Source organism: Silurus aristotelis, assembly GCF_946808225.1.
Source record: "Silurus aristotelis genome assembly, chromosome: 20".
NCBI lineage: Eukaryota > Metazoa > Chordata > Actinopteri > Siluriformes > Siluridae > Silurus > Silurus aristotelis.
In genome coordinates this window covers 21,686,720-21,709,348 of record NC_139593.1, presented here as the reverse complement: position 1 = coordinate 21,709,348, position 22,629 = coordinate 21,686,720, and the positions used below count along the sequence as shown (strand labels likewise).

Genomic DNA, 22,629 nt, shown 5'->3' with positions numbered 1-22,629 from the left:
GTGTGACTGTGTGTGTGAGTGTGAATGTGAGAATTTAAGAGTGTGAATGTGAGTGTGAATGTGAGAGTGTGAATGTGAGAGAGTGAATGTGAATGTGAGAGAATGAATGTAAGAGTGAATGTGAATGTAAGAGAGTAAATGTGTGTGTGAGTGTGTGAATGTGAGAGAGTGAATGTGTGTGTGTTAATGTGAGAGTGTGAATGTGAGTGTGTGTGTGTGTGTGTGTGAATGTAAGTGTGAGTGTGAATGTGAGAGTGTGAATGTGAGAGAGTGAATGTGAGAATGTGAGAGAGTGTGTGTGTGTGTGTGTGTGTGTGTGTGTTAATGTGAGAGAGTGAATGTGAGTGTGAGTGTGTGTGTGTTTGTGTGTGTGAATGTGAGAGAGTGAATGTGTGTGTGTGTGTGTGTGTGTGTGTGTGTGTGTGTGTGTGTGTGTGTGTGTGTGTGTGTGTGTGTGAATGTGAGAGAGTGAATGTGAGTGTGAGTGTGTGAATGTGAGAGAGTGAATGTGAGTGTGTGTGCATGTGAGAGAGTGAATGTGAGTGTGTGTGTGTGTGTGTGTGTGTGTGTGTGTGTGTGTGTGTGTGTGAATGTGAGAGAGTGAATGTGAGTGTGAGTGTGTGTGAATGTGAGAATGTGTGTGTGTGTGTGTGTGTGTGTGTGTGTGTGTGTGTGTGTGTGTGTGTGTGTGTGTGTGTGAATGTGAGAGAGTGAATGTGAGTGTGTGTATGTGAATATGAGTGTGAGAGTAAGTGAGTGTGTGAATGTGAGAAAGTGAATGTGAGAGAGTGAATGTGAGTGTGAGAATGTGAGAGAGAGAGTGTGTGTGTGTGTGTGTGTGTGTGTGTGTGTGTGTGTGTGTGTGTGTGTGTGTGTGTGTGTGTGAGAATGTGAGTGTGTGTGTGTGTGTGTGTGTGTGTGTGTGTGAATGTGAGTGTGTGAATGTGAGAGAGTGAATGTGAGTGTGTGTGTGTGTGTGTGTGCATGTGAGAGTGAATGTGAGTGTGTGTGTGTGTGTGTGTGTGTGTGTGTGTGTGTGTGTGTGAATGTGTGAATGTGAGTGTGTGTGTGTGTGCATGTGAGAGTGAATGTGAGTGTGTGTGTGTGTGTGTGAATGTGAGAGAGTGAATGTGAGTTTGTGTGTGAATGTGAGAGAGTGAATGTGAGCGTGTGTGTGTGTGTGTGTGAATGTGAGAAAGTGAATGTGTGTGTAAGTGTGAGTGTGAGTGTGTGAATGTGAGTGTGTGTGTGTGTGTGAATGTGAGTGTGTGTGAATGTGAGAGATTGAATGTGAGAGTGTGTATGTGAATGTGAGTGTGAGGCTGTGAATGTGTGTGTGTGTGTGTGTGTGTGAATGTGAGTGTGTGAATGTGAGAGAGTGAATGTGAGGGTGTGAATGTGAGAGAGTGAATGAGTGTGTGTGAATGTGAGTGTGAATGTGAGTGTGTGAATGTGAGTGTGTGAATGTGAGAGAGTGAATGTGAGTGTGTGAATGTGAGAGAGTGAGTGTGAGTGTGTGAATGTGAGTGTGAATGTGAGAGAGTGAATGTGAGTGTGTGTGTGAATGTGAGTGTGAATGTGAGAGAGTGAATGTGAGTGTGTGTGTGAATGTGAGAGAGTGAATGTGAGTGTGAATGTGAGAGAGTGAATGTGATTGTGTAAATGTGAGTGTGTGTGTGTGTGTGTGTGTGTGTGTGTGTGTGTGTGTGTGTGTGTGTGTGAATGTGAGAGAGTGAATGTGAGTGTGTGTGTGTGTGTGTGTGTGTGTGTGTGTGTGTGTGTGTGAAAGAGTGAATGTGAGTGTGTGTGTGTGAATGTGAGTGTGAATGTGAGAGAGTGAATGTGAGTGTGTGTGTGAATGTGAGAGAGTGAATGTGAGTGTGTGTGTGAATGTGAATGTGAGAGTGTGTGTGTGTGTGTGTGTGAATGTGAGAGAGAGAATGTGAGTGTGTGTGTGAATGTGAATGTGAGTGTGTGAATGTGAGAGAGTGAATGTGTGTGTGTGTGTGAATGTGAGAGAGTGAATGTGTGTGTGTGTGTGTGTGAATGTGAGAGAGTGAATGTGTGTGTGTGTGTGTGTGTGAATGTGAGAGAGTGAATGTGTGTGTGTGTGTGTGTGTGTGTGAATGTGAGTGTGAATGTGAGAGAGTGAATGTGTGTGTGTGTGTGTGTGTGTGTGAATGTGAGTGTGAATGTGAGAGAGTGAATGTGAGTGTGTGTGTGAATGTGAGTGTGTGAATGTGAGAGAGTGAATGTGTGTGTGTGTGTGTGTGTGTGTGTGAATGTGAGAGAGTGAATGTGTGTGTGTGTGTGAATGTGAGAGAGTGAATGTGTGTGTGTGTGTGAATGTGAGAGAGTGAATGTGTGTGTGTGTGTGTGTGTGTGTGAATGTGAGAGAGTGAATGTGAGTAAATTAATGAATGACTAAACGCATTATAGCACTTCAGAAACAAAAACACAGAAAAAGAAACAAGGAAACTGAAAGAGCTAAAAACACAAACAGCACAAACAAAGAATTAAAGTGATATTATTATTGTGTTGTTGCACTTTTATTATTATTATTATCTTTACTGCCTGAAACGTTAGATAACTAATGTCGTGTGAACAAAGTGTGTGTGTGTGTGTGAGTGTGTGTAAGAAGGAAGTGAAAGTCCCGGTTTCCCTTTTTTGGCCAATAAGAACCAGCTCCGCCCCGCGTGCGCCCGCGCGTGCCAACATTCAGCGCCGCGTCATCATGTGAATGAGAGTTTTATAGCGGATAAGAAGAAATAATGTGTGCGCGAGTGTGTGAGAGAAGAGAGAGTGTGTGGGGATTGTGCTTGAGACGCGGCCTCTCCTCTTCCTCTTCCCGGTGACGGTGTGGAGAGCAGAACGTGGACCGGGAGACTTTTATTACCACCGGGTTCCGGTGAAAGTTTTTGGTCGGTGAGACTTTTTTTTGCCGGCGCTCGCGCACAGGCGGTGTACCGGAGACCGGACGCGGTGTCTGCTTTGAGAGTCAGGGTCACGTGAGGCAGTAAGGCGTGTGTGTGTAAGGTGTGTGCGCTGTGGACCGGTGGGAGGAGGTTCGTCTCCGGGGACGCTTTTGTCCTCCTTTTACCTGTTGGGTGACTGAAAGCTGATCTACAGACTCGAGCGCACTTCATCTCACGAGCGCGAGACACCATGAACCAGCACCAGGATCATTCAGGATCGCGCGCGCGGAATGGACCTGGCTTAGATTATATATAAAAAATAATTAGTAACGATAATAATAATAATACTAATAACTCATGATGATGATGAAGTTTTCTATACAAACGAGGAACACTTTTACGCCTGGGAGCGCGCGCCCCGGTATTAAGGCAGCGTCGGAGTAACTTTTCGGTTATTTATTAATTTCAGTGTTTAGTTGTTATTTATTTTCTTATATAAAAAAATGGCTCTGTCTCAATTACAATGTCTCGACGACAATCACGTGAACTGGCGCGTGAGCGAGTCCAAGCCGGAGTTCCTCTACAGCGAGGACCAGCGGCTCGCGCTCGAGGCGCTCATCTCCGGCGGTCGCGAGGCCTTTGACGCGTTTGTGAAAGAACGCGAGCTGCGGCCCTTCCTGTCCGAGCCTGAGCTCGAGCGCCTCTGCCGCACCGTGGAGCAGTACCAGCCCGGGGCCGAGCCCACCAATCCCGACTCGGCGGTGCTGGGGGAGCCCGCGCTGTCGCTGCAGTACTGGCCCGACCGCTCCGACATCTCCATCCCGGACCTGGACCTGGGCTGGCCCGACTGTAACTCGTACCGCGGAGTCACGAGGGTCAACGTGTACATGCAGCCACCGGTGGACGGCCAGGCGCACATCAAGGAGGTGGTGAGGAAGACTATCGCGCAGGCGCAGAAGGTACCTCATACATTGTGACGCAATAAATCCTGCGTCCACGCTCTTCTGTAGAGCCGACAACTTTAACTTAAAAAAAAAAATGAAAATACACAATATACCATCTAGAGTTTTCTACACGTGTTCACACACACACACACACACACACACACCTTTGTCAGGGTTTAGTCATAGCGATTAATAATGTAATTCTTCTGATCCATCCTTAAGTAATAACCCATCCATTGGTACAATTTGCACACCACCCTAACTAACTAGCATAACATTTTCGGGGGGCGTGGCCACTGCGGTTATCATGTCATCCTTCGCTAATCCCCTCTACTAAAATTTTTGTTTGAAATCCTGGTCGTATCCTGTATATTTGACTTTTCCGAGTTTCAGTTTCATGACTGAAGATGGAAAAGAGCGAGTGCTTTGCAAGTGTTTTCTTTTTTCAGCCTAAAGCAGTGACTTTCAGCAGGACCTGGTGACTTTAATGTGGGCGTGTCCAGAGAATTATTTGACTTTAATCAAATTCAGAGCAATAGGAGAAGACATGAACAGGTCCTGATCTTTTGGTCAAAATTGGAACATTAGTTGCACCAACCGATGATGAGTTACTACGCCAACCAGATGTTAGAAGCCTGCTGATGACTTTATACTACAATGACTGGCTACCTGCACCGTTTGAACGTAGCATAAATTTTTCGCCAGATGTTTTCATACAGATGGACAAGATTTTAGACAAAACTTGAGTTTGCATAGTGACTCGTGAATATGGTACTCTACTGCCCTCTCTGTTTACGGCCATTATTGCACTAATATGGCTACAAACACCACTGGAGACTATGGTCAGCTGTTTTGTTTAAACGGATGCATGGTTTGTCTCCTGAAGCCTTCAGAGCCATTAAAATTCCTCATACACAACACAAACACAGCCATGTTTTATCGTTTCATATCATGATATTCAAATCCTGTTGAAGTAATAAAATGTAAATAACTGCTACAGATTTATTGGAGTCCTTTTGTGTGAGAACAACACAACAAACACAATAACACCACAATGCGCTGGTGTGGCCATAAATGTGTTTTAGGATCTGATAAGGAAATGACATCAGGGTGTGAGCTGTAATTGTATATATGTGAGGTGTTGATGCATTCTGGAAAAATGCCAAATGGCAACATGGTTAAACTTCATACAATTTAATAACACATATGTGGTGCAGGAAATAAAATAACTTGACAGTTGCAGTAAAACAATAGAAAAATCTATTGGAAATGACAAATTTCAGATCCTTCTACAAAATTAACCACGCAACATCAAATACATAAAAACAACGAAGTTAAATGAGCAAACTGATATAAACCCACGTGTTTAAACATTTTCTCAGAAAATTGAGCGTCAGAATCACTGAGCCGCTCATAGCATGTACTCAAGGGCTACTCAATAACGAGCCGGCCCCTAGTTGTGTACATGATACGTTCATTATCGTTTAAGGCTGCTGTGCTGGGTCATGTTACCAAAAAAACTGGCCAATCATATTTGTTGAGCCATTCATAGCATCGTAGCATGTCTGTAGGGGGTTAGCACAATCTACCATGCAAAGATTTTGGTTTACGTCCAACCCTTCATGCCATCATGGCCCATACTGTAGCTCCAGGCCTGTCCTGGGGCCAGACTGCTTCACTATGCTGTTTAGTTCAGTAGCTGTGTGGTTTGGGACACAGCTCTCAGACATTGGTGTGGTCGGTCTGGGATTTCCCATTAAATACTTTGACTCCCAAAAGCGCAGAGGGATAACAAACAACCTGAAAGCGGCCGCCGTATGAAACGAGCGAGTCCGACAAGACGGCGTGAATGCTTAGCGGAAACTCGGGTGTTTAAAGACCCTCTGGGGAACGGCAGAGTATGCGTGAGAACGCCAGGTTTGCAAACACAGACCAAACCCATCCTTCAGTGTTTGAGAGGAAGTGCTGATTGGACGGAATGCAAGAATAGGAAGAAAAAAAAAGCAGAGCCGGCCAGACTTAGTCAGAATGAATCAGACGTTTTTTTTGTGTCCTGCTTTCGGGGCAGTCATCGCTGACACATCTGCAAACGTTCTGACACAACACGAGACGACGCGTTAAAACATGCTGTCAGTGCTTCTGTATTAATGCGTGCAAACATGAGGACTTTATATACACACACACACACAGAGCGCCTTTTTACTGCCTCGTAAAAGCATTCGAACCCTCATTGTCAGGGCGCTGTTCATGCACAGAGCGCTCTTTGATAAAAAAGAAGGCTGTGTGGGGGAGGGGGATTTATATCTCGGTCCCCACAAACTCACAGTCCTGCCTTTGTCCAAGTCCTTAGAAGTTAGAATCCGTGCATTGGGGTCTAGCATTAATTCACTGCTTAATAATGGCCTCAATGCCAGGTCTTCATAAAGCTAACAAGAAAAACGTGTGTGAGTGAATGTAGGTGTGTTACAGCCGTTTGCGTGTCGTCACCTTAGAGGTGAAAGCAGAGAGTTTATCCGAACAGGTGAAAAAACAACATCGCTTGATTGATGTATTGCATAATTAACATCATAATCGCTTGATGTAAGAGTTAATTATAATATGTGATTAAATATAAAAAAGGGGTGGGATTTTATTCGGCACATGATTATCATCAAATACGACTGCATCCCTAAACGTCTTCGGTAGTCAGGGTTTTTTTTTAGATTTGCGTTACAATGATAATATTTTTGTTTTACTGATAAATAAAGGACATTGCGATCTGGGAAAGCAATCAAGCATTCGAAAGCTGCGATACACTGCGCTATTTATTAATACGAGCTCTTACACGTCCAACACATCGGTAATCCGATACGTCACTCGTTACTGCAGGTGCAAATCTCCCGTGTACTTCAACCAGTCATTCCAGTGTTGCCCCACCCATCAGGTGTAACTCCATCACAAGCTCCAGGTTACAGTGAGGTCCCGCTTCCTGTCGCTGAAGCCAAAGTCTAGCATCGGTCTGTCAAACTCTACTGAATCGAGCAGAGTTCAGCATTGTGAGAGATTCTGATTAACAAGATGTAAACAGTACAACAGAAACCTGTTCGAAAATAAGCCTCGCCCCTTTTCCTATTTCACGTGCTTTTATCGGGCGAATAGGTTTTAACGTCCAGCCAATAGTTCAGCTACCAGTAATATCGATCATCGCACACGAATACAGTTAATGTGTGCTAATTAAAGTTCGAGTGAACAAGCAAAAATTTCGGAAAATCTGTAAAATATTAATATGTAGAATAATAAATCGCTGCACTTTTGTGCCACACCGTTAACACGCATTTATTCTTAGTTTACTGTAAAAAGATCAAGCAGGCATTATTTTTATGACTGCCGCTGCCACCAAGCAGTTCCAGACTCCTGGTAATATTATGATGGTAGAAGTGATCCTTATTGTGTAGTTTAAACTACGTTTTACTTGAAACCTTATAAGGGTTCCTGTAGCTGGAAGCTTTCATGCCTGCAGTTACACCAGATAAAAAAGTATTCATTCGGGGCTTCTAACTGATAAGAACGAAGACCCTCGGTCAGTAATATTGCACATCAAATTCACGTGCATGTACGTCATGTTTTCCAGCTCATCGGCATCGTCATGGACGTTTTCACCGACGTGGACATCTTCAAGGACCTCCTGGATGCTGGTTTTAGGAGAAAAGTGGCGCTGTACATCATCATCGAGCAAGCGTCCGTTCAGGACTTCCTGCAGATGTGCGACAGAGCGGGCATGCACGACGGCCACCTAAAGGTGCCACACACACACACACACACACACACACACACACACACACAACACACAACACACACACTCTTACAGCCACACATTGGTTCCTTGGATCACATGACCTCTCCTGGCACTGTGTAAATGCTGCTGCTGTTCTGTGTGTTTTGTATTTTTAGGTGTGTGCATGAACATTCTGAACATGCCAGTCATTCTTGTCCCGTGAGAATAACGGCAATAAAAAAACAAAAGGCCTGCGAAATATTTACAAGAGTGAAAGATTAAATGTCTTTCACATCAATTATGTTTTTAACTTCCATCATTCGAGTCGGGGATTTCACAGAAAAAAAAAAAAAGTGTGGTCAAAAGTATTGGGACGCCTGACTTTTCCACCCACACGTTGTGGTTCTTGGCACAAATTTGGAGGCAAACAGTTGCACAGGACGCCTTTGGATGTGGCGGCATGAATTTCTTTTCTTTACTTGAACCAGGAGACCCAAACCTGTTCCAGCATGACAATGCACAAAGCCAGCTCACTGAAGATCTGCTTTCCAGGGGTTGGAGGATTGGAAGATCTCCGGCTATAGCGCTCTAGCCCTTTTAAAAAAGGAACGGATGTGACTGATTATTGCACCCCAGGCCTCCTCACTTTCTCACCTAAATCACAAACACCCTTGTGGCTTCACAAATCTCCACAATCTCCAGACTGTTTCCCTCTTTCACACGTCTGCTCCGTTTTTTCCAATAAATGGTTTTCACAGGATGTTTGAATATTTTTAATGAAGAACATAAACTTTGCCTTAAGCCATGACCAATTACTCCATGATGCTTCCAGCACCTTGCTTCACATTAGCAATGGTGATCAAACCTTTGCATTGCACCAGGTCATTGGCTCCACTCTTAATTCAGACCTTTTGGTGCACTTTAAATCCCCCACAAAACGTCACTACCACCAGCAGGCTTCTCAGTCACGGATGTTTAAATGTAGCATGGAGAGAAGCTGTAAGGTTGGATCTGGAGTTCACTAAGCTTGTTTTTTTTCTTTGTCTCCTGCTGCGTTCAGTATCTCCGGGTTCGCTGCACCGGAGGCTCCGAGTTCCACACGCGTTCGTCTAAGAAGGTGCAAGGCGTACTGAGCCAGAAGTTCATGTTCGTGGATGGAGATCGCGCAGTCTCAGGATCCTACAGGTGTGTGTGTATAAGTGCAGTGTGCCATGTATAGGTTTGTCGCTCAGAGCATAAACATCCGTCTTCATAAATCCTAGCTATAGGCCTCTGGTATTGGGGTGGGGGGGGGGGGGTTCTTTTGGAAGATGGCAGTGAGCGATCATCGAGCCACAACTGCTTTTCAGTGTGTGAGCAGTAAAATTTTGAGCAGTAGAATGTCCATCAGGTGCATATTTACTGCAGCCGGTTTCATTTCATATGCAAACTGTAATTTAGGGATTAACTTCAATCCAGATCAGTTCTGAAGTCGTTCACATTTGCGCGTTTAACTTTACGTACTAAACGATTTTATAGCATACTAACGCAATAATTATTTTTTTATCCATTTACAGTTACGTTTAATGTTGTGGAATCTCTGAGACTTAATGTTATCGTAGCTGTACACTCCCAAGTTTTTTCTTTTAGTTAATAACAAACTTGTCATGTTACCGAGGAACCATAAAGTGCAAAGTCGTTTCCAGAGCGCTGACCTTGCAGATTCCCTTCTTTATTATTTAGTATCTTTTTTGGGTCATCTTGTAGCGTCTACCACTAAATGATACCACTTTAAAAACAAGATATATATATATATATATATATATATATATATATATATATAATATAATATAGTCAGGAATCAGGGTCAGAGCTACTGCTGTAGAAAACTAATCAACAAACCGTCATGGCCAATCAGATTTACTGTAGAATAAACGATATCCTATTCATTGTAATAACACACTAAGTGTTCCCCCCCCATAAAAGCACCGGCATGAACTTCTCTTTATTGCAACCTATTCAGATAGAATTAGTTTGAACTAACGACTTGGTTCAACTGAGGTAAGGCGGAGTATTATAACTGGAGTATCTAATATCTTGTCAGTAAAGTTTATAGACTTTGCAGTCTGACACCTGCAAAGATTATAGTGTCTTTTATCTCTTACAAAATGAGCTGTCAGGTAACCCAAGGCAATTCATTGTGAACTGATGTGTTAGGTTGTTAGCTTGTTTGGTGTGTTTGTTTTTATATAGAAATGAATGCACTTAGGGCTTTAACTTGTGTGGACAAAATCCCTGCTATTAGCGTTTATAATAATTGCCAAAAAAAATAACTGTTTGCATTGCACAAGGGCTGCTTTTACAGGATGACTAATAATTCAAAACCATTAAAACAGAAATCCAGCAGCAGAAATTGGGATTATTATGTAGTAATAATAAGTAAAAGTTTTTTATTGTGATAGAATGATGTTTTGTGAATGTAAACATAAATGTAAATACAAATGCATAAAAAAAACACTTTGGAGCATGGTGTTATTAGAAAATAACAGCACATACTGTTAATGCTTGGGTTTGTTCAGACTAATAAATGATAAGTGAACGATAAAAACTAACAAGAATATCGTTAATCAGTTGGATTTAATCGAAAATCCTTTGTGTTTCAGTTTTACATGGACAGCTTCACGCTTAGACCGCAACCTCATCACGGTCCTAACTGGACAGGCAGTGGAGACCTTCGACAAGCAATTCCGTGAGCTCTACTTAACCTCCCGTGGTGTTAACCTTTCCAAAATTCAGTTGACTAACCTCCCTGAGCCCGAGCCAGTCCCTGTCCCCGCACCAGTCACTGTGCCATCAGCGGCTGTCGCCAGGAAACTCATCAATCCTAAATATTCCTTGGTGGATACGGCAAGCCGAACCTCATCGGACAAAGCCCCGAGCCCGAAGGACAGCTCGCAGAATCCCCTGCCTCGGCTGGTTAAGCGCCATCGGGAGGTAATTGATGATATGCCCAAACACCCGGGGCTCATCGGGTTACCAAAGGCAGAGCTCATTCGCTACCTGCCCACATGGCCCGAACCAGATCCACCCAGTGACGTCATTGGTTTCATCAACATTCGGGACACAAGCAAGCCGCTGCAGTCGCACTTGATGCGCTCGCAGCGGTTTGAAACATCCCAGGCCATTCGTTTTAAAGACCCTTTTACTGCTCCACCGGAAGAGCCGCTGCCTGAAAAGGCAAGTCCACGTGTTAAAGGTACCCACACCTTAATAACAAATGCACCAAACCCCCATGAGGAACCAGTGGCTAAACCAAATGTTCCCTCAGAGGACAAGTTGTCAACTGCACCCCCGGACACTGTAAAACCTGACAACTCTGTTTTGCTTACTAAACAAACGCAGCCTCTTCAGGACAAAGCTCAGACAAACGAACTTCCACCGGGACCTCCTGTGCCAAAGCCACGCACCCTTCAGCTGGTAATGACCCCAGGTGATGGACCTGAAAATGTCCAAGTCAGCATGGTCAGGAGAAGTGAAATGAAGCCTAATGAGAATTCCAGCTCGGGCGAGTATGGGGAAGCACTTGAGACACCGAATTCAGCGTCCGCCGATCAGTACGCAGATAAATCTAAAGACAATGACACGGACAGTAACGGGAGTGCTGAATTGTCCCACTCGGCACAAGACGAGGGCTCGACCGCATCAGACGAGTACTACGAGTGTACAGAAACGGACCACAGCAGGCTTGTTAACGGTTCGGGCCGGCTTGGAGAGCACACCTCTGTAAACATAATGGCACGATTCTCACAATCCATGCTGGACCTGAGGCCTGACAGAAGCTCTGATCTGGATTCTACAGACAGGAACTTGCTGAACATACATAACAGATACACAGGAAAGGTAGGTGGAAAGTGTGTGTTTGAGTAAAAATGGAAAGTGATTTTTATCACCAGTATGTGTATGTTATCTTTCTAGCCAGCCTCTATAAACTTGGGTGTGTACCAAGTATGTGCGGGTAATAGAGGTGTGTTTGTAGGCCATGTTTGCCTGTATGCTAGGAAATGTACCGGGGTGTGTCAAGGTGCGTTCCAGCAGGCTCAAACATGCTGTGAGGACTTTAATCGGTTTAAAGAAACGGACACATCTCGAACATCTGATGTGAATTTGCAAACAGAACAGAGTGACACTATAGACTATAGTCTTAGTTGCCTGGAAAATGGGCTTTCAAGAAATATCTTCTTAAAAACTATGTCTAAGAGGGGGGTTAGTGTCCAAGTTGCAAATGAGGCATTCTTGAAGCTTTTTTGATGCCACAGAGATGACTGTTGAAGCCGAGCCACAATTATAGCTTTAATCAAACATCAAGCCAGAGCCAGGTTTGATAAGTGCCTCCAGGTAGATGTGAATCATCCATTTTGGCAGAAGCGCCAGGGTTCCCCTGGGAGCCCCCTGGTATCAGTATTGAGCAAGTGAAATATCAGAATTACATGTTCTACAAGCTAGCCAAGCTACAAAGTGTTAAATCAAATACATACAAGCAATAGTTGGTCTGTTTTCGTGTCATCTAACCCATGAAACCTTATTTATGTGAAAATGATGCGCATTTTTGTTGGACACTTTCCATAACGGCTTCCCAGAAGGCTCGTTTGTGCAAGTCACAGCAAAATAATTGGTTTCAAGATGCCATGATTTATAATGTTTGGTAATCTGTTTTTTTTTATTTATATATATATATATATATATCTCAATTACTTAGGACTTAATTTCCTACCTTAGTTACCTTTTGTTACCCCAGAGTTTCCTAGCTAATGAAAATGTGATGTAGCTGGATTTTGGATGAAATTTGCCATGTTGGTTATTAAGAGTATATATTTTTCATTAATATACAATTATCTTGGCGTAATATTATAATGAAATTTCGCTCTGCGATATCATTTCCGGTGCTGTATATGACATGTTGTGTAATACCTGGGTAGAGTGCCCTGCTGATCATGCCAGGAAGGATGATGAAGATCATTGGTAGCATTTTCAGATAGCTGGCGAAGATCGATGCTCCTTTAGCGTGGCTCAGGTTTTTTGCAGAAAGAGATCTCTGCACGATCACCTAAAGTGGCACAATATGAAGTTCATCATGCAAGTTGTACCTAAAGTGTGAGAATGTGCCCTGATTTAGCAAAAGAAACTCACAAACTATTAGCAAATCTTTGTATGTAAACACTATTTCAGTAAAAGTAATGGTATGTTGTGGTATTTGTTAAGCTACAAATTACTTAAGCATTTTGGCTACATGATTGCTACAAGCATAGTTGCTATAAATTATATAGGCTTAACTCTTAGCAAAGAGTTTTTTAAAATGTATTTGAAATCTGAAAAATGTAAGCATAATAATTTATTTCTTGTTGTCTATATCTCAACGGAAATCAACATTAGATGTATCTATGATTTATTTTTTAATTTTAGAATTATTATAATAACTTCCTTCTTCCCTCACAGGCCTATCAGCCAATCGAAATCACTTCTGTTCGTGAAGCCTACAATGGAGCCAAAGTAGTGATCGCCAAACCAGGAGCGTACCATCGCCCTCCGAAAAGTAGCACCCGTGTAATTGGAGGCCACCGGTACTGGCAGGGCAAACTGGCCACGCTGCAGCTTGATGCCGCCCGCCCCAGCCGCTCCCTCTGCAAACGGGTCCAGTCCACAGGACTCAAAACTAGCCAGTCACCAACACAACGTGTCTGCCACAACCAATCCCCTTCACCACGCAGGAACGAGACACAGATGCCTTTAGGAATTCCTCTTTCAAAACTCTCCAGTCTCCGAAACCTCAAGGGCAGGGCTCCGGGAGTTACGGGTGACAAAAAGCTTGCACACGGACACAAGCAAAGCTAACCCTGTTTATCTGGGATACTCAGGACTAAAACAGCATCCGCTAATTTGCATTAGCATGCAACTACAACAAACCTTAAAACTTTTCTCAATCGAACGTGTGTATTCTGACACCCTGAGGTACTTTGGACCAATCACATGGTGTGGGTTGGTGGATTTCCACATCTAATCTCCAAACTGCTTTCAGAACTTCCCCGCATGTGGTACATTTGGATCTTGTTTTAAAAATGGCGGCCGTAGATCAAGGAAAATGGAGGAACGCTTAATGGTGGTCTTTATCATAACTGTCACGCTACAATATTTTTCTGTTGGAATGTGTTTGCTAATGTTTGAATAGAAGTTTGGAGGAGCGAGGGCTCAACGTGAACATGGATTTACAGTTAAAAGCGTAGCATAACTAATGATTAATTCAGGCTGGACAGTCTGAGTCTCACGCACCATGTGATGGGAGTCGCTGTGAAATGAAATGGTGATAGATTTGGGATTGTGGTGGGTGAACAATTATGTTACAAAGCAGTTTTTTGTTTAGAGACAAAAATCTAACAAAACAAAAACAGTGTTGGAATCGTATTCTGTCGTACTGCACATACGATCTCTACTTTATTCTGACCAGATTTCCTCTTTCGGGGGATCAGATTTTCTGACAGAAGTGTTAAGATTTTTTTAATGGTACTCCTCCTTGGTACAATGTATTCTTCTCAGAGCAGGAGACCTTTCCCAGCTGAGGTAATGTATCTAGTGATGTAGAAGAATAAATCAAATAAAATATTTTGAGAATGTTCATCTCCTGGTCTTTGATGTTACTTAAGATGAATCTGGTAGTACAACATTAGCGAGATTCAGAAATATCGTTTTGCTTGACCTTCTTCACAACGTAGGAAATGTTACTTGTTTCTGGAGCTCAGCCATGTTGTTGAAAGTAATTAAAGCAGGTTTTTTCACCAGCAGACGTTTGTTTGTTTTGCCTGAAAGAATTTAAAGTGAGATGGAAAGTTTTACCTGGTTATTTTTTTAGGCAGATTGCTAACTATTTTCATGGTTAGCAAACCTGATTTTGTCTTATAACTACAACCTTGGCATATACTGAATAGTTTTTTTCTTTCCATGGTATAGATTTAGCCGCCTGATGTCACTTGTGAAAGTCAAATGATTTAACACTCTAGCTAGCATTAATCCCCAAGCTAGCAATCCTACTCCGCTAATCCTATTTAAAAACTGGTGCTGTTGTACAAGCTAAGTTTTTGTCTGATGTCTTGGTGTATATATATTTTTTGGAGAAACTAGCATAGCATCTACTATGTTTTTTTTTTTTTTTTTGCATGTGTGACATTAGCAATAGCCTTCTGTAACATTACCGGTACAAGTTTCTAGATAATGTTAGTCAGTAAACTAGACACTGTACCTTGGTGTAAGCTGAGATGCAAGCCATCAGGTGTTCAGAAAAGGTCAAGCCTTGATCATTATATATATATGTGTGTGTGTGTGTGTGTGTGTGTGTGTGTGTGTGTTTACCTGATCAGTACACCAGTACCAGGTAGCCAGGATGGTCAATCCGAGCGTCATTCCTGGCCAGGGGAGGTCTCCATGTACCGGATCTCGGAAGAGGTGCATGGCGTCAGGCCGGGGCAAGTGGCAGGTGGTGTTGGGGATTATCTTTGAGGGTATGGCCTGGAGGTACACACTCTCCAATTTGCTATAGCCACCGATCTTGTTGAATGCTGGACCAAACAAAAAAGTGTAGAAAAGTGCAATAAATAAAAATCTTTGTTCTTAGGAAATCCTGCTATTCTAAATCCACCTTCATGCACACAAAATAGGAAGCGACGGTACTGTGCAGAAGTGTAGATAAAGTTGTGCTTTTAGTCCCAGTTGCTGTGAAACCACTAAATCAGTTCTGGTGCTACTATCCCATTCCGATCCCATTAGCAGTTACATAACCAATCTTTGACCTGTTTGCAAATAAAGTGCCATTTGATCTCAATACAAAGAACCCAGTGTCTGTATTTAAAGAAATGGAAATGGCAAAGGTTAAGCACAAAAGCACAAAATTCAGTCAGCAGATAAACAGAAGCAGCAGCAAAAAAACCCCCCAAAAAACAAGTGTAGCACTGAAATAGCTGCAGAGGAGCCAGATGAAGTCCTGGAGCAAACTGGTGACTCTGCAAATATATTATCTGTCATGATCAAAACCTTTTGACCTAACAACCCAATAATCACTATCAAAACATTGTCTATGCTGTAAAGCATGGTAGAGGTAGCGGTTTGTTGTGGGGATGCGTTCCATCAGCGGGGACTTGAAAACTAGTCGAATCCAATCGCCTGCGAGAGTTCCTGTTCGGTCCATTTCAGTTCCAGTACAAAATGCATTACAAGTTTAAGGGATGTGAAAAGGAATTCTAGGTCCCGCAGTACGTTTGGCGTTAAGCTCTTAAGCAGACAGAATCTTCCAGGTTGGAGGAGTCACATCTGACTCAAATCTGTCTAAATATCTTAATCACCATCATTAGTCCTGGATATGAGCGGTATGAGTGGGAGCAGACAGGGATGGGCTCCATTCAGAAGAAAAATATGTAAGATGGATTTGTGATTTTAATTTGTTATTGCAAGCAGGAAAAAAAAGTGCAGACTGTATAAGTGTTAGGGATAATGCAGTCTGGGAGGTGAGGAGTCGACTGCCAGTGCTTTATTCTAGCAGAAAGAATGGGAGCTGATGGATGTTTACTTGGCATAATGTGTGTGTGTGTGAGGGGGTGCGTAGCATGATAACAATGTTATCCTTTCTCCTCTATAATTATTATCTTTCCCTTCTGAAACAAAACCCTCCCTTTGTTGTGTTGCTGCTAGGATCAGATCACGAGCGCTGCTGGGATTAACGAGTGTTTGAACAACCAATTGTATGACACCCGAATATGTTTGTGTACACAATATGAAAAACTAATACCATGAGTAATGAATAGAACTTGACAGGACCTGCTGTCGGCTCATAAACGACTAAATCAGACGAGGCGGGATTGCCAAAGTTCTCGCAATGTGAACTGTTTTATTTATTTGAAACCACTGAAATATGCCAAGATGCATATTTTTAAAGCAGTTAATAAAAATGCTTCACATTCAATTTTATGGAAGGAGTCTCCAGTGTTAATTTTCTTGCTAACGTCACAATGCGCGTTTCTTATTCTTATTTTCTTACTTTAAGAGCAAAGAAAACAGGCTGGTAAGGGAAGGACTACTGTATCATCTCATGGATGTTTTGTAACATTAAATGTAAGAATGAATGGAAAATGGAAAAATACATTGTATCTTTTTTTTGTTACTTATGAATTTTGCTGGATACTGTACACGAGGAGTGAAAAAAATACCTGTTGGGTATAATATTATGTGGAAGGGTGTACAAACTTTTGCACCCCCAGAAAAAGCGGGTAAGAGGGTGAGCGGAGGGTTTCCTGGAGAGTCTCACATTCAAATATAGGCGAGAGGGTGAAGCCTATGAAGCCGCAGGGCGCCTGAGCAAACATTCATGATTCAGCTACGTGACAAAGGCGACATGACGGCACACGAACATCCGAGGACTTTGAAGATTCGCGTCGACTCGCCTCGCGCGAGAATGCAGCTCACATGAAACATTCACCAGCGTGTAAAACACCAGAAATAAATCATAAAAACACAAACCACAAAGCACAGCGAGCACGAGAGGGCGGGGTTTAACCACCAACAAACTGCGAGCTTTGTTGGATTTATTCAGGATTCTCGCAACAAAAGACGACATGAAATCAACTTTAAATCTAATTAGCGTTAAATTGTATTAAAATATTGACGGCTGTAAACAATAAAAATGTCGTGGAATAATGTTGGCCCTTTGATCATGATGATGAATAATTGGTGGTCAGTGATTGAATCTTGCAAATAATAATAGCCTATGATTGGGTGTTGGACTTTTGATTGAGTTCAAATCCCAGCACCACCAATCAATTTCACTTATTGGCTGTCTGGGATATTGGGAATAATGATGGCAGTCAGTGATTGGGTGTTGGGAATCATGATGGCGGTCAGTGATTGGGTGTTGGGAATCATGATGGCGGTCAGTGATTGGGTGTTGGGAATCATGATGGCGGTCAGTGATTGGGTGTTGGGAATCATGATGGCGGTCAGTGATTGGGTGTTGGGAATCATGATGGCGGTCAGTGATTGGGTGTTGGGAATCATGATGGCGGTCAGTGATTGGGTGTTGGGAATCATGATGGTAATAGGTGATTGGGTGTTGGGAATCATGATGGTAATAGGTGATTGGGTGTTGGGAATAATGATGGTAATAGGTGATTGGGTGTTGGGAATAATGATAGCGGTCAGTGATTGGGTGTTGGGAATAATGATGGCGGTCAGTGATTGGGTGTTGGGAATAATGATAGCGGTCAGTGATTGGATGTTGGGAATAATAATGGTGAGCTATTGATTATTAAGAATAAATGTAAATTATTGATTTGTCATTAGGAATAAGGATGTCAGTGATTGGTCTTAGGGGACAAATAGTGGTCAATGATTGGGCGTTTGGAATAATAGTAGTCAGTGATTGGTTGGTGGGAACAGTAGTGGTCAGTTATTGGTCGACAGGAACAATGCTTTTAGATTTGTCACTTGATTATTTTCCTATTTTCATTATTTAAAGACTTTAAGTATCGTTAAAACCCCAAGCAAAAAGTCACCAAGTCACTATCATTTCCTGGAAAGCGCATTTATGAACATATGGAACATCTGGAAGTACTTTAAACTCAAGCTACCAAACTATCACTCTGAAGAAGACTTTTCAGGGCGTAGAGATTCTGAGATATCTGACAGGTGGAGACATGTTTGGAATTTAAACAGCAAACAGGAAGTGCTGCCACTAAAGCCCAGAGGGAGCGCAAATTGCGAAGAAACGACAGAAAAGCAACATGTGTTCTGGGAGCATGCTGCTGATCGAGACAAATGAGAATAACAGTTTTGCTTAATGGTGCAAGCAAAAGCTTAACCGAGCGGATCTCGAGCGCTTTCCTGGTGCGGGTGTGGCGCTCCGAACAGAAAGCACGCATTCGCTCCATTTTTATACCGTGATTAAAGTGATAATCTGCAGCAGTGAAAAAAAAAAAAAGCTTTCGATTCTTTCACAACCTTTTCAGTTTTCATTTCATTCTCAAGAACATTTCCAGTCGATCAAGTCACAAGGAACTTATCAAATGCCAGCGGGAAAAACATTCTGTAAAACGAAAAGGCTGGAAATAAACTTTACTTTCAAAACACTTTTCTGAAAGATGTCTATTTAAGGAAAGTTAATACGTGGATACAGTGATTTCACCACATCAACGTTCTGCTACCTCCTTTTTTAGACACACACACACACACACACACAATAACCATGTGATTACACCCTCACATGCTGTTTTTCCCCTGTTTTTGCCTTTTTTAAGCTTCGAGACCAGGCAGGAATAAAACAGTAAAATATACAGCAGGATTCTAAAGACATTTATCTGCTTTTAATTACACCTTATGCCCAAAAGTTTGTGGACACCTAACCATGTGATAACCTCCTCTCTTTTCTGGGAAGATGTGTTAGATTTTGCAGTTGCGTTTGTGGAGATTTTGTGCTCATTCAACCGCAAGGGTGTTAGTAGTGATGTATGGAGGAGAGAAAATGAGGTGGCCTGGGGTGCAGTCAGCATGAAACATTCATCCCAATTTAATATGGTTGAGGAGGCAGAGATCCATAGCAGGCCAATGAAGATCTCATGAAAATTTCATGCCACCGCATCCAGTGTGTGTGTGTGTGTGTGTGTGTGTGTGTGTGTGTGTGTGTGTGTGTGTGTGTGTGTATCTTGAACTGTGTCTGTGGCAACAGTTTGGGGAAGAACCATGTATGGCTGGAGAAGTCGGGTGTCCCAATACTTTTGGACTGGTTATTTGACTGTAATCTCTCAGACTGACCTGTTATGGTGAGAATGACTGCGCCAATGATCATGATGAAGGTCTGGAGTGTGTCGGTGTAAATCACAGCAGCTAAACCACCTGTTCAGAAAAACATCAGGACGAAATGATCAGTGTGTGTGTGTGTATGTGTGTGTGTGTGTGTGTGTGTGTGTGTGTGTGTGTGTGTGTGTGTGTGTGTGTGTGTTTCTACGCACTGACTCGAACCCTGTATGGGAGTTTCCCAGACGTTATGTATATAAATGACAAAAGGATGGGCATTTAATCCGATGACAGTTGAATGAAAAAGACAATCACACTCGCGCTGCGTTCCAGCGCTTTTGTTCACACGTCCTGACTGACTGCAGATTCAGAAGTTTTAGTTTGTTTAGTTCATAAGTGGAGGAGTGAGAGAGAGAGAGAGAGAGAGAGAGAGAGAGAGAGAGAGAGAGAGAGAGAGAGAGAGAAGTGTACATTTCCACTGAGTCATGAAGTGTATCTCAGTATGCAAATTAGCTAGCTAACAACTGCTTCATCATGTAGCTAGCTACCAAATATACACTGATACACTGAGTACTAATAAACACTAGATGTAAAATGTAGAGTGTTAAAGACCTTCTGATCAGTAACCCACTATCCTCAACCATCAGGCTCCCTTTTTAGGATCATTTGTAAAAAAGTAGGTCAGTAAACAAAAGTAAATCCTGGTTATGCACAATAAAGTCAGAAACGAATTAAAACAAAGTCAACATCGGGATTTAACCAAACAATTAGATCAGAGCCTCCTATTGGAGAATTACTGCATGGGTGATTATGTTTCAGCTGGCAACAAGTGATTTAACCCCAAACTGATGCCGTGAGCAGCTTCTCATTTCTTGAACAACCATGTCAGAAGACACGCCCTGCAGTCGTGGAAAAGACGTTCACTTGTTTCAGAAGGGTCAAATTATTGTCCTGCATCAAGCAAAGAAACATCTAAGGAGATCCCTAATACTACTACAATTGGGTAAAAAAAATGTCCTGCGTATTATTTAGAACTGGACGGATCGTGGAGAAACATCATCTTCCAGGAAGAAATGTGGTCTGTGAAAATCTTAACCGTTTGTTGAAATGAAAAAGTAAAAAAACAACAGTAGAATTTATGACTGTGTTTAATAGTGAAAGTTAGAACATTTCCACACGCACAAAGTGAAGGAAACTCATGGGATTGAGACTAAACTGCTGTGGAGCCTTCAGAATAAACACTCATCAGTGCGGCTAATTGGGAAAAAGGCTTCAGTTTGCGAGGGAGCATAAAGACTGAACTCTGGAGGTTTGAAAATAAAGTAAGTGAAAGTAAAAAATGTACAAAATAATGTCAAAAGTTAAAACCTGTACGTAAATTTCCAATTACTGAGTAAGTGAAGTGCGTTTTAGTACGTTTAAATTAAATTAGTAGAAAGTAAATGTGAATAAAAATCTACAGAGTAAATGTTAAAAAGCGTAAGTCTTGGCACCCCTCACCTGCAATAGTGTAGAATGCTGTTACCACCAACATGAGGACGGTGGAGAGGTAAAGATTCCAACCCAAACACACCTGAATAAACAGGGCCCCGGAATACAGGTCTGTCTACACACACACACACACACACACACACACACACACAATGAGATATAGATATTTATGTATGTGATACACGTTCTGTGTACATTGCAGGTATGATGTGAGATATTTGAAGGGAGTGTGATTGTGTGTGTGTGTGTGTGTGTGTGTGTGTGTGGACACTCACTGAAATCTTGGTAAAGACGGATAACATTAGACTGAGTGCTGACAGGTACATGCGAATTCTCTCTCCACCAAACCGCCGACCCAGATACTCAGGCATTGTGACAATCTGAGAGCATGTGAAAGAGAGACAGTGCGTGTGTGTGCGTGTGTGTGTGTGTGAGAGAGAGAGAGAGAGAGAGAGAGAGAGAGAGAGAGAGAGAGAGAGAGAGAGAGAGAGAGAGAGAAAGATTTAAGAATGCAGACTCATTCAATTACAAAAGAAAACATGTGTGTGTGTGTGTGTGTGTGTGTGTGTGTGTGTGTGTGTGTGTGTGTGTTAAAGCCTCAGACATACCCCAGAGGACACATAGACTGGGACAAAGATCCAGGCCAGGGCTAACAGTACATAGGTTGCCTAGAAAGAAGAGTTTAAGTGTGTGTTAATGTTGTAATAAGCAAACTGGCCTCTGTCGCCCCCTGGTGTTCCTACTGATAATACCATCCTGTGGGTTTACATTCAATGTTCATTTGTTATCAGAAAATAATCAACAGCTCACTGGGGGCTGAAGCAGAAGTGGATTAGTTTTTAATAAAAACATGTCATAAAGTGTTTCATTTTCATCTTTTACCACATCTACCACAAAGAAAAAAAAAAAACTCACATTCCATTCGAACCCTGCTACAGCGATGCCTCCTGCTGCCCCGGTGCCAGCCAGGCCGATAAACAGCCCTGACCCTTCACTGCTGGCGAACAGAGACGCTCCGATCTACCCCCCCCCCCCCCCACACACACACACACACACACACACACACACACACACACACACACACACACACACACACACACACACACACAATAACATGGTACTAAAAATTCTAAAATTCCCTCTTATGCATCTCCACCAGTGTGTATGTGTTTATTAAAACTATAAATATATTAATAAATTATTACTAATAAAAGATTTGATCAACTAATTTTTAATTCATTTCTTCCTTATGTATTTGTATGTTTGTTATATTTCTTGGTTATAAAAAAAATCTGGTATTCTTATATTAATTAGTATAGAAGTATAACATTTGTATTGATTTATTGAACTTATTTGACTAATTATAGCGTTCATTTATTCACAGACAGAAACATCTCTTCATTCAAGTTGTATAAAACTGACCAACAGCGCAGGAGATCACATGCTACATCGATGTGCTCTATTATTCATGGGTTTATTTCATTATTGAATGATTGGAGAAATGAAACACAAATTCTACATTTTAACCACCAAAATAAGGCTTCACAAAATATTTATGTTGAATGAACAAACAGTCAAACCTACAGGTAATTCATTTACCTTTTTATTATTATTATTATTATTATTATTATTATTATTATTATTATTATTATTATTATTATTATTATTAATATTATGAATCTACTCAATATGGAAATACAGTTGCGAATTTGAAATTTCATTT

The 22,629-nt window shown here is 42.1% G+C and overlaps 2 protein-coding genes across 5 annotated transcripts in view; one reads left to right on the top strand and one right to left on the bottom strand.

Annotated features, from left to right (window-relative positions):
• slc5a10 (solute carrier family 5 member 10) overlaps positions 1-22,629 on the bottom strand; it is a 55,437-nt gene that overhangs the window by 10,367 nt on the left and 22,441 nt on the right. For all 4 annotated transcript variants that reach the window (XM_083521841.1, XM_083521842.1, XM_083521843.1 and 1 more), the window contains 7 exons: positions 21,822-21,926; positions 21,515-21,574; positions 21,182-21,286; positions 20,916-21,021; positions 19,434-19,514; positions 14,991-15,196; positions 12,561-12,696 (listed from right to left, as the gene is read on the bottom strand). In XM_083521841.1, the coding sequence (XP_083377967.1) occupies positions 12,561-12,696; positions 14,991-15,196; positions 19,434-19,514; positions 20,916-21,021; positions 21,182-21,286; positions 21,515-21,574; positions 21,822-21,926 (799 nt within the window). The remainder of the gene's footprint in view (positions 1-12,560; positions 12,697-14,990; positions 15,197-19,433; positions 19,515-20,915; positions 21,022-21,181; positions 21,287-21,514; positions 21,575-21,821; positions 21,927-22,629) is intronic.
• Positions 2,795-14,259, top strand: fam83gb (family with sequence similarity 83 member Gb). Its single transcript, XM_083521833.1, has 5 exons — positions 2,795-3,874; positions 7,470-7,637; positions 8,674-8,798; positions 10,256-11,492; positions 13,086-14,259. The coding sequence occupies exons 1-5, from the start codon at positions 3,419-3,421 to the stop codon at positions 13,479-13,481; spliced, it is 2,382 nt and encodes a 793-aa protein (XP_083377959.1). The 5' UTR covers positions 2,795-3,418; the 3' UTR covers positions 13,482-14,259.